This window comes from Nerophis lumbriciformis, linkage group LG15 (genome assembly GCF_033978685.3).
Source record: "Nerophis lumbriciformis linkage group LG15, RoL_Nlum_v2.1, whole genome shotgun sequence".
Classification (NCBI taxonomy): Eukaryota; Metazoa; Chordata; class Actinopteri; order Syngnathiformes; family Syngnathidae; genus Nerophis; species Nerophis lumbriciformis.
This window is the reverse complement of record NC_084562.2, coordinates 8,800,682-8,813,902: the sequence shown is the minus strand read 5'-3', so window position 1 is coordinate 8,813,902 and position 13,221 is coordinate 8,800,682. Positions and strand designations below refer to the sequence as shown.

The 13,221-nt window shown below is 37.4% G+C and overlaps 1 protein-coding gene across 2 annotated transcripts in view; it reads left to right on the top strand.

Moving 5' to 3' along the window:
* The first annotated feature begins 5,882 nt into the window (after positions 1-5,882).
* The window catches only part of calml4a (calmodulin-like 4a), a 66,648-nt gene continuing 59,309 nt past the window's right edge, over positions 5,883-13,221 (top strand). The window contains exons 1-4 of one of the 2 annotated variants that reach the window (XM_061974922.2): positions 5,883-6,475; positions 6,580-6,610; positions 6,779-6,919; positions 12,471-12,659. In XM_061974922.2, coding sequence (XP_061830906.1) covers positions 6,473-6,475; positions 6,580-6,610; positions 6,779-6,919; positions 12,471-12,659 — 364 coding nt within the window. In that variant the 5' untranslated portion in view covers positions 5,883-6,472. The remainder of the gene's footprint in view (positions 6,476-6,579; positions 6,611-6,778; positions 6,920-12,470; positions 12,660-13,221) is intronic. The other variant, XM_061974921.2, reaches the window with a different exon arrangement.

Here is a 13,221-nt window from a genome sequence, read left to right as displayed (position 1 = left end):
CGACCAGTGGTTCTCAAACTTTTTTCACCGTGTACCACCCCAGTAAACACTTGGCTTTCCAAGTACCACCACAATGGCTAACATTAAAATACAGTAGCATAGTAGGCCTAAATATTCATTAAAAACAAGGCAGAGGTTTTATTTAACAAGTATATTTAATATTTTGGCTACTATAACATGACACACAGTTTGATCAGTAACACTGTGTTTGAATATTTAATTATAGAGCTCACAGGTATTTAGGCCGCACTTACCAAGTTTTAGAAGAAATACATTTTTTTACATATATTAGCCGCACCGGATCATAAGCCGCAGATACACCGGTATGGACCCACTAGCTGCGGAAGCTAGCTCTCCAATTAACTAAACAGGCTCAAAAACTTAATGGTGACGTTTTGGTGAAATAACTAAACTGAAACAATACAAAAAGAATGCCATTGTAAGGTAATAATTCTAACAGACACTTGTAAACGTATTAGCATTTTCGCTAATGCGACTAACGCTAGCTTGATTACATTACGAAAGCGCGTACAAATAAAACGCCCCTACAGACATCACAAATCAGACGGTTTCGCACGCATGAATTGTTTTAGTTACAAACCCCGTTTCCATATGAGTTGGGAAATTGTGTTGGATGTAAATATAAACGGAATACAATGATTTGCAAATCATTTTCAACACATATTCAGTTGAATATGCTACAGAGACAACATATTTGATGTTCAAACTGATAAAAAAAATGTTTTTTTGCAAATAATCATTAACTTTAGAATTTGATGCCAGCAACACGTGACAAAGAAGTTGGGAAAGGTGGCAATAAATACTGATAAAGTTGAGGAATACTCATCAAACACTCATTTGGAACATCCCACAGGTGTGCAGGCTAATTGGGAACAGGTGGGTGCCATGATTGGGTATAAAAACAGCTTCCCAAAAAATGCTCAGTCTTTCACAAGAAAGGATGGGGCGAGGTACACCCCTTTGTCCACAACTGCGTGAGCATATAGTCAAACAGTTTAAGAACAACGTTTCTCAAAGTGCAATTGCAAGAAATTTAGGGATTTCAACATCTACGGTCCATAATATCATCAAAAGGTTCAGAGAATCTGGAGAAATCACTCCACCTAAGCGGCATGGCCGGAAACCAACATTGAATGACCGTGACCTTCGATCTCTCAGACGGCACTGTATCAAAAACCGACATCAATCTCTAAAGGATATCACCACATGGGCTCAGGAACACTTCAGAAAACCACTGTCACTAAATACAATTTGTCGCTACATCTGTAAGTGCAAGTCAAAGCTCTACTATGCAAAGCGAAAGCCATTTATCAACAACATCCAGAAACACCGCTGGCTTCTCTAGGCCCGAGCTCATCTAAGATGGACTAATGCAAAGTGGAAAGGTGTTCTGTGGTCTGACAAGTCCACATTTCAAATTGTTTTTGGAAATATTCGACATGGTGTCATCCGGACCAAAGGGGAAGCGAACCATCCAGACTGTTATCGACGCAAAGTTGAAAAGCCAGCATCTGTGATGGTATGGGGGTGCATTAGTGCCCAAGGCATGGGTAACTTACACATCTGTGAAGGCACCATTAATGCTGAAAGGTACATACAGGTTTTGGAACAACATATGCTGCCATCTAAGCGCCGTCTTTTTCATGGACGCCCCTGCATATTTCAGCAAGACAATGCCAAGCCACATTCAGCACGTGTTACAACAGCGTGGCTTCGTAAAAAAAGAGTGCGGGTACTTTCCTGGCCCGCCTGCAGTCCAGACCTGTCTCCCATCGAAAATGTGTGGCGCATTATGAAGCGTAAAATACGACAGCGGAGACCCCGGACTGTTGAATGACTGAAGCTTTACATAAAACAAGAATGGGAAAGAATTCCACTTTCAAAGCTTCAACAATTAGTTTCCTCAGTTCCCAATCGTTTATTGAGTGTTGTTAAAAGAAAAGGTGATGTAACACAGTGGTGAACATGCCCTTTCCCAACTACTTGGCACGTGTTGCAGCCATGAAATTCTAAGTTAATTATTATTTGCAAAAAAATAATAAAAGTTTATGAGTTTGAACATCAAATATGTTGTCTTTGTAGCATATTCAACTGAATATGGGTTGAAAAGGATTTGCAAATCATTGTATTCCGTTTATATTTACATCTAACACAATTTCCCAACTCATATGGAAACGGGGTTTGTATATTGTAAAACTTACAAATGTTTCTTGAAGTGATGAGTAAAGAATCCTTTCAATCAGAAACGCTATAGACGAGAGGGGATATACTTCCTGTTCAAGGCAGGACACAGGAAGTACATTTTCAACCCGCAGCCCCTGCAGTGAGCAAACTTATCCAAAAGATGGCGACTTCACACAAACAACAACTTTTCAGTGTCTCTGTCGGTGTTGAAAACTATTTGTAAAATACAAAACATTATGGCCGTTAGCCAAGAAAAATCCATAAATTAGCTGCATCAATTTGTAAGCCACAGGGTTCATAGCGTAGTACAAAAGTAGCGGCTTATAGTCTGAAAAATAAGGTAAGTGATTCTGTGGCGTACCATAATAGAGCCTGCGTATCACAGTTTGAGAATCACTGTTTTAGACCAATTGGAAAGTTGGATTTTCTGAACAGGCATTTTGTTATGATAAGAGGCAGTGTATCGTTAAACTAGGGCTGCCAACCGTCCCTTGAAAAACGCAATCGTACCATATTTAGAGACAAAAGCATGTATTCTGTGTTGCGCTGTCAAGGGACGCACTTTGTCCCCTATTTTTATGACTGAGAATAGAAAAATAGTGTCAATTAGAAATAGATTCCATCGAATGAAGTCAGCGTCACAACAGTTGGCAAGTTTGTCTGATGGCTGATCTATCAAACTCGTTGCAGTTCAATTTTCTGCCATTTTTGAGTATTGGCTTTGTCTTGGCTGTCACACTAGTAGCTGTCGCCGTGGTTCTGGCAATCGGATTTCAAAGGTGACTTTTTACCGCAGTGACATTTTGTCTGGGGAAAAAAAAGCAATTGGGAACGTTCGTAGATCGTTTTTGTCCGACAGAAAAGCTACATATGTGGGTTTCACATACATGCTAGCTCGTCTTCTTAGTAACTCTGTCATTGTGATTATGTCTCGTCATTTTGTGTTTTTAGGTTGTTGAACATAAACATAATGATACAGGAGTCCAACAGGTAGCTGGTGATACAGTAACTCATAATAAGCTTCAACTAGCATTTTTACAAGTGTTAAATTCAGACATTGTTTCTATTTAATGACAAATTACCACAATAAAGCATAACCACATTGTAGCATAAAGACAATGACCACACAGTGGAGATCTGCCTCATGAATAAAGCACAATGGAAATGTTGCCAGTCATATAAATAAGACATATCTCACCTTGCCTTTTTTTTTTTTTTGCTAAAGTAGTTCATACAGTGATGAAAGTTGCAGACCTGCTCTATCAAAGCTGCACACAGAATATATACTGTTTAAAGTTAAGCAGTACAAACTTCTGTCTAAAACACAGGTGTCAAACTCAAGGCCCGCGGGCCATTTCTGGCCCGTCACATCATTTTATATAGCCCGCGAACGCCCTAGGAAAATATGCATCAATGAAGTACCTTATCTTTTCGTAATATTTGTCTTTGTTATTTCCATTTTGACAAAAAAAAAATATATGCACTGCATGAAATTGCATACCTTTTTACATTTTTAACATTATGCAATATTACAACAAATAATATATTACCATAGTTTCCACACATTTGTATTTGTTAGAATAAAAATAAATACTTCCATATCTGCTTAACTTATGGTTTCAAAGCAAGTTATCCATCAAATTGTACACTGTAAAGAGGACAATAGATACATGTTAAAATTATGTTTTTTTTTTTTTTTTTTTTTTACAGCATATTCAATTGAAAACTGTAAATTGAAAAAAACTCTACCACTGTTTTTACTATAAACATTTTTTTTTAACTGTAAAATCTACGGTTGTTGTTACTGTAAATGGAAAAATGGTACCACAGTTATTTTATGGTAACAAACTGGCAGCTCAGTTGCCAGAATTAAAAAAAAAAAACAGTGGTACTGTTTTTCTATTTACCGGTACAGCAATTTGTTGAACAAACTACCTTAACTTTTACAGTAAGATTCTGGCAACTAAGCTGCCAGTATTTTACCGGAAAATAACTGTGGTACCATTTTAAAATGGTAAATAATGGGTACTTTTTTCCATCTACTTTAATATAATGTTTAAAAACATCTGTGGATTTTGCATTAAAAAAATGGTGACCAGAATTTTAATATGAAATATACAGATTTTATTTTTTTTACAGTGTACGTAAAAAATATATTTAATAATAAAATGCACAGGCAAACTCGTAAATGATTCACTGTTAAAAGCGGCCCTCTGATGGCAGCAATGACTGCGATGTGGCCCTCAATGAAAACAAGTTTGACACGCCTGGTTTAAAAAAAAAACGTATTTTTATTCTTAGATACGCAGGAACTATTTTATATTTTTATGTTTTATTTAAGCAGGAACTATTTTATATTTGTATGTTTTATTTAAGCAGGAATTTATTTTCATTTTGTTCTGTTAATTTTGTTATTTTGGACTTAAAAACGGATTATTGAAAAATCGTTTCTCATGTGTTCTTATCACTCGTACCCGTGCATATAATTAAATTCTGCTTAGAGTCAAAAAGTATAAATTATGTCTGTGTAGATTGTCAGACATCAGGTCATTTAATTCACAAAAAATGAATGGATGCAACTCTGAAACATCTTTAACCGACAAGAAGAGTCCAGTTACCTTTATTTAACCCTTGTGGATATTATAAAACTCCTTTCCCGCGAATAAAAATGAGTCGACCAGCAAGGTGTCCATTATTTTTGGTAGGGACTTGGCAACCCAAAGTGGAACACTTCTAAATTTGTAGTTTTCCGAAACATGTCCGAACGCCGTATGTCAGTGAATGTTGACAGAATTAATACTGTAAGTACACTAATGCGCGAGCTTGTTTTGCTCGTAAACGAGCATATTACCAGTTTATGAGTTCATCATAATTTGGTTATCAATTCCACTTTTCCAAAAATGTGATTTAAAACAGTAATAACTGTCGGGAGTTTTACTGCTGTTTATCATTAATACCGTTTCCTGTTATGTTCCCTACACTATATATATATATATATATATATACATATGTATATATATATATATATATATATATATATATATATATATATATACATACGTATATATATATATATACATACGTATATATATATACATATATATATACACTGTATACACACATATATGTATCGGTACATATATACACAATATATATACATATGTGCAGCTGAGATAGGCTCCAGCAACCCCCGCGACCCCGAACGGGACAAGCGGTAGAAAATGGATGGATGGATGGATACTGTATACACAATATATATATATATATACATACATACATACAGTATATATATATATATATATATATATATACATATATACACACACACACACACACACACACACACACACACATATATATATATATATATATATATATATATATATATATATACATACATATATATATATATACATATATATATATATATATATACATATATATATATATATATATATATATATATATATATATATATATACAGTACAGGACAAAAGCTTGGACACACCTCATTCAATGCATTTTCTTTATTTTCATGACTATTGTCACTCAAGGCATCAAAACTATGAATGAACACATGTGGAGTTATGTACTTAACAAAGAAAAAAGGTGAAATAACTGAAAACATATTCTAGTCTCTTCAAAATAATCACCCTTTGCTCTGATTACTGCTTTGCACACTCTTGGCATTCGAGACCTCTGGCAACTCCTTCAAGACAGTAGGAAAACCATTTCAGGTGACTACCTCTTGAAGCTCATCGAGAGAATGCCAAGAGTTTAACGTAACATTATATATTGTTTACTATTTTATTTTAATTCTCATATTCACACATTATGTTATTGTTTTAACACTGTATTATTGTATGAACTAACTAGAAATACAGTGTAGCATAGATCTAAATCGTATATGCACATGCATGCTACACATGTTTACCATCATTATAGAAGCATTTCTACGAGAATACAACTTATTTGTTGTTTGTGTTCTGACTTCCATTTACCCATCGGTTTACTGTATTCTCATTTGACCAAAGGGGCACCTAAGAGGCAATCGTTCCCAGAATACAGTACTGTTGCTGTCTGGTAATTACTGGTTTGGAAGTGACGGGGTTAAACGGACAGGAACAGTGGCGCACTATAGATCTGGTATCTGTGTTTCCACAGCAACACCTATTAAATTACATGCATGCTTGCTGGCATTGGACTTTAAACGGGTGGAGAGACAGGAAACTATTTTCTTCCTGGAGTGAAACAGACACATTTGAAAATGGTAAGAGCAATTGTTTGTCCTGTTATGCACTTTACAAGTTACATTTCCAAACACCAGGTTGTGTGGTTTGTGTTTATTAAGTTTGCCATATTTTAATTTTACAGGCTAAATTCTTCACACCGGTTCAAATCAACGGTAAGTTTAATCCACAGAACCACATTTGCCAATTGTAATAAATGTGGAAGAGACATGTTACATAATTCTAAGTTAGCTTGCTATTGTTCGATGGGTAGACAGTGTTACAATGTGTCTCATTCACTGAATAAAGAGCTGTTTTATTTAAGTGCTAAATTCTCCTTACAGAGTTCAAAGAGTGTTTCTCCTTGTATGACAAGAAGCAAAAGGGCAAGATTGACGCCAAGGACCTGGTCACAGTTATGCGCTGCCTGGGTACAAGCCCAACACTTGGGGAAATTGAGAGACATCTTCAAGTACACAAAATTGGTAAGTGATGTGTAATCAACAATGTTACAAACAACTGTTTTTGTCGTTATGCTATCCATAACTGTCACACTGGCATGAAGTCAGCCCCAGAAAGCCAACAAAAAGCTTGTGGGCAGTCTTAACGGGATGAGACGTTTCCGCCCAGCGCTATTGTTTGACTTGTCTCTATTCAATAGCGTGGCAATATTTTGGGACAGTTAAAAGTGCTCCCTATTGAAAAGGTGCAGGGGACATGTCCCGCCCATCCCCCTAAATCACGTCCATGCTTAAATGTGTGAAAGAATCCCATAACTTCTTATGTCATACTTGCCAACCCTCCCGGATTTTCCGGGAGACTCCCGAAATTCAGAGCCTCTCCCGAAAACCTCCCGGGACAAATTTTCTCCCGAAAATCTCCCGAAATTCAGGCACACAATATAAACAGCGTACCTGCCCAATCACGTTATAACTGTAGAATGATCGAGGGCGAGTTCTTGGTTTCTTATGTGGGTATATTGTTAGGCAGTTTCATTAACGTCCTCCCAGCGCGGTAACAACACACAACAACAGCATTTTGTCTACTGTAAAGCAGTTCGTCTGCCGTAAACAGCAAAGTTGTGACACTATTAAACAGGACAATACTGCCATCTAGTACATTTGATGAAAGCACTTTTTGCGTGCCACACAGCAATGCATCATTAGTGAGGGCGTTCAGCATGGTTAGAAAAATAGTGACAAATAGAACAAGGATGGACAATTCAACCCTTAACTCAAAAATGAGTAGATGAGTGTTATGTGTGTGTATATGTGTAAATAAATGAACACTGAAATTCAAGTATTTCTTTTATTTATATATATATATATATATATATATATTAGAAATACTTGACTCAGTATTCCTTATATATATATATATATATATATATATATATATATATATATATATATGAAATATTTGACTTGGTGAACCCTAGCTGTAAATATACTCCTCCCCTCTTAACCACGCCCCCGCTCCGCCCCCCGCCCCCTGAAATCGGAGGTCTCAAGGTTGGCAAGTATGTCTTATGTTGCGTAAAAAGTGTGTGTAACGTTAGTATAGAGTAGGTAAAGTTGCATTTTTGCCTCTTTCCTGGGAGAATCGTGTGTGTGTGTCTGAAGCATTAATGAATGGGACTATACAGGACTAGCTTCAATGTGCTCAAACAACCACCAGGTATCATCTCTTTCGCATTTGTTTTTTAAATTCTGTACAGTAGATGGCAGCATTTGCTTCTTAACATACGTCATAGGCACACCACAACTGACTTGGTGGTGCAGTACAAATGGTTCATCAATATAGTGATATATCAGATGCACGTCTATTTTTATAACCAGGGCACACTTGCATTAAAGGAACCACCAGGAATGTATTTTTCATCACCCGCGCGTCTACTACTGCTGTACGGAATTAAATCCAACATCTGCACCTTGCAAACTTATTATTTATGAATACAAACACATGATATCCTTGTAACACAATTTGCAAAGTCAACTGTTTTTGATTATTATATTTTTACGGATTAATAGATAACTTGCTTTGAAATTGTAAGTCAAGATGACAAGCACACATGAAAGTTTGTTTTATTCATAATAAAAAAAAAAAAATGCTTGGAACATGAGATAATATTAAATTGTAGAACAGATGCAACTGAATGTGCAACATGTTTCTGTCAAAATTGAAATACATTTAGCCAGAACGTGTTTTTTTAAATTTTTGTATTTGTTTTATTTCAACCTTTCCACAGGCCACATAAATAATGTGGCTGACCATGTTAAAAAGATGCGGTTGGCCACATAAATGACTTGGGGGACCACATAAAATGACGTGGGATGAGCCACATTTAAATTGAGCAGTGTTGTGCCGTCAGGGCCAGCAAGGCCTTCTCTGCTGGCCTAACATGATCATAATTAAATACAAAAGTAATTTTTATTTACTTTCCCTAAATATCTAAAAGTATTCATATTCTCTTCATGTCATATTATGAGCCTTCCAGTTGTGTTGTTTTTAGGTTAGAGTTTTTATCCAATCAGAATTCAGCTAGCTTATGTTGCCATGCTGTATGAAATCTGCCCGGGGCCTTCAGAATCAACAATGCAGGCGTCTGTGCACTGCAAGTGAACGGACACATACAGTTGATAGACAATTGCCACAGCCAATCAGATCACGAGTTGTTGTCAGTAAGGCCTTCTAGCTGGCCTCACGCTGTGATTGGATACTCATTTGGGAGTCCCAAGTGAGTATCCAATCACAAGTTGCAAAAACAGGAAGTGGCACTGGAGCCATATGAGCCAATGAAAGCCACAGGAAACTCACCGGTACTCACAAAGAAGGAGAGCAAAATGTTGATTAGGTGGCAGATGTATATTTGCAAGACCATTTTCAAGAAGGATACTTAAGAAAAACTACATATTGTGAGACAAAGTCGGCCGACACCGGAAGCTATTTCTGGGGTGAAATGGTTTGCGACTTTCACACGAATCAACCGACTACGAGCGGTACCACTGGCTTATACGGCGTCGAATGGGTCCTACAAATTGTGAGTTCAAATATTTAATTTCTTAATTTTTTTCATGTTTCATTTGTTTTATCAAATTCTTTTAATTTTGACAGTACCATGCAAAAAACATAATTAAATATGTTTTAATTGCTGGAGCGGGTTTATTGAATTTTAAAAGCGCCGAAAAATAGACAGTTTTGTACACTGTTGAGGAGATTTAATGCACAGTAGTGTGCAAGTGGGTTTCTGTATAGTATCTCCAGCCGTGTCCATGTGGTGACATAAATTACGGTATTTTGAGAGGTGAAGTCGGACTAAGTAGGACATCACTGAAGGCCTCGGTGAGAAACGCACGAGGTGGCGGGACACATTGGAATGTTGTGGCGGGCCACATTAAATGATGTGGCTGGCCAGATTGGGCTCCCGGGCCTTGAGTTTTACACCTGTCTTTAAGGGCAATACAATGCAATGTTGTTTACTGAAAATACATCCTAACGTGCTTATTTCTCAATAAATTTCCACGCAGTTAACTTTATTGTCAATGTACACACAAATACTTGCTGTTAACACACATTTAATTTTTGTAAAAAATAATTACTTACCTGCAAAAGATGATTCCCAGTGTTGTTGTTTTAGCCGTGGAGTGTACAATGTGCAGGCATTCTTGTTTCCATGCATTCTACAACAATGGCACACAGCTCAAAAGGGCGTGACGTATACAGTTCCATTATCTATGACTGTAACTTTAACACACCTGATGGAAAATGTGTTGCCAATTTAGCGAGTATTGCGGCGTATGAATTGAAAATAAATGATAAATGATAAATGGGTTGTACTTGTATAGCGCTTTTCTACCTTCAAGGTACTCAAAGCGCTTTGACACTACTTCCACATTTACCCATTCACACACACATTCACACACTGATGGAGGGAGCTGCCATGCAAGGCGCTAACCAGCACCCATCAGGAGCAAGGGTGAAGTGTCTTGCTCAGGACACAACGGGCATGACTAGGTGGGGATTGAACCAGGGACCCCCGGGTTGCGCACGGCCACTCTTCCACTGCGCCACGCCGTCCCCAAACACCGCAGCAAGCCAAGACATGGGGTTATTGATAAGTGGTGATGCGTCAGCTTGAACAAGTGCACTGTTTGGTGTTCATTTATTTTGATCATGCATATAATAACAATATTAGAGATGGGAAAATATTCTACCAGATTCCGATTCTTTGGGTGGCAATGCGATGCAGAATCGATTCCTGGTTCAACACAATTCTGGATTCAAACCGATTCTCGCAATGTATTATTAGGGACCGAGTCCCTTTGGGACAGAGGACCCTATTGAATTTCTAGCGTTTTATTATTATTAGGGACCGAGTCCCTTTGGGACAGAGGACCCTATTGAATTTCTAGCGTTTTATTATTAATAGGGACCGAGTCCCTTTGGGACAGAGGACCCTATTGAATTTCTAGCGTTTTATTATTATTAGGGACCGAGTCCCTTTGGGACAGAGGACCCTATTGAATTTCTAGCGTTTTATTATTATACCGCCGCCTCTTTGAGCTGTAATTTGACCCCCTTAACATGGTTCAAAACTCACCAAATTGGACACACACATCAGGACTGGCGAAAATTGCGATCTAATAAAAAACCAAACCCCAAAACTCCAAATTGCGCTCTAGCGCCCCCTAGGAAGAAAACACAGACAAAACTGCCTGTAACTCCCTGTAGGAATGTCGTAGAGACATGAAACAAAAACCTGTATGTAGGTCTCACTTAGATCTATATTTCATACATTGACAACCCCCAGCACAAATTAACAGGAACTTTGTAATTCCCCCTTCAAAACAAAAGTTGTGTAAAAACAGTCACCTTTTTTCAAACATTATCTCCTCTGAGCGCGTTTGTCGTGTCGGCTTCAAATTAGCACAGGAGAGAGATTGAACCCTTCTGATTAAAAGTTGATGAAAGAGTTTTAATTACTGCTCCGGTTTGGATTTTATGAGCCCTCAAAGTCGGTCCCGTCCATCGCTGCTTGCAGCTTTAATTTGCTGTGGTAATTACAATAAACCCTTTTCAAAACAGGTTAAAAAACAAATTTTTGGTTTTGCACATGGCCTAAAAACATCGATGTTTGGAAATTATCAGAATAAATTGCGATCCGGATGTCAATCCGATTTTTTCCTGCATCCCCAAACAACATGGCTTATCACATATTTACAATTTCAACATGTCTGAAGAAGAGTAGGAAGAAGCAGAGTTCATCCAATCCTACCCCCTTTTTGTTACTCCCCCTTAACACATTTGCTCAGTTCTTGTGCTCAATCTATAACCCAAACAACCATTAGGTAAAAAAAAAAAAAATTGTCAAGTGATACATTTTTTTTAAAATCACATTTTGGAATTTGGATTAATCATGATTAATCACAGGTGATTACTTATGTGCCTAATTAAAACTTGCTGAAGATAATACCCCAATATTTGTACACAAATGCAATTTAATTGTCAGAATGTCATCCAGGAACGTTTTTGTACAGGCAATAGGTGATAATGTCTCATTTATCAATCAGAGCTGGGGTCTTTATTGTGTCGTGTCTTATGAATAGGAAACAGGTACTTACTTTCATTGATGAATTTCAGGTGTCAAGACAGTGCAGGTATTTCAGGTATACCACTTACAGACAATCCTAATCAAATGATGACAAATGACGAAAATGTTAAAAATGGCGAATATGACAAACATGAAGAGAAAGCTTTTTTAGCTAACCTGTGACGGTGCCACGATCCAGGCAGGTGAATGCGCTTACCAGTGATTAAAACCAGTGCAAATGTCCACTCAGGTGCATGCACACACCATTTAAGGGAAAAAAAACAAAAGTGTGGCTCCTGCAGTGAGTATCCCGACCCCTCTGAATTCCAAAACAACCACGAATCACAAATATCAGGCCACAAATAAGTTGCCTTCCTGTGGAAAACACCCGAATTTGTCTCTGAATAAATGCCTTCACAAGTAATTATTGCTCCAACGTGTTTCAGAGCGCTCAGGCAACTTGGACTTCTCCACGTTCCTCACCATGATGCACCGTCAGATACAGCAAGAAGATCCAAAGACAGAAATCCTGGAGGCGCTGAGGATGACAGACAAGCAGAAGAAAGGATTCATGCAAGCCTCAGAGCTGCGGGCCAAGCTCACCATGTTGGGAGAGAAACTTACCAACAGGGAAGGTAACAGAAATGTGCACTCTGACAAAAAAATATTGTGGAATATGAATGAGTCTGTTTTTCTCTAAAAAAAAGGTCAACATTGCCCTACAAAATGTTTTTTTTAAATATAAAGCATCAGTCACTTATGCAACAACCTTTGATAAACACAAATTTAAAAACAACTGTCATATATGATGTAATCTTAGAAATAAGTAAAGGGGACCTATGATGGTTTTCCTCTTCAATGAGGATTTATAAATGTTGGATACTGGTGTCAAGGTTCATGCATTACTATTGGATGCCTCTGAATGCTGTGTTTTGCAGCCTTTTTTTGACAGAGGGCCATTTGTGATATCACTGATTGACGGATGTATGTACAGTCGTGGTCAAAAGTTTACATACACTTGTAAAGAACATAACATTTTCAATAATTTTTACAACTCTTATTTTTTTTGTGATAGAGTGATTGGAGTACATACTTGTTGGTCACAAAAAACATCCATGAAGTTTGGTTCTTTTATGAATTTATTATGGGTCTACTGAAAATGTGACCAAATCTGCTGGGTCAAAAGTATACATACAG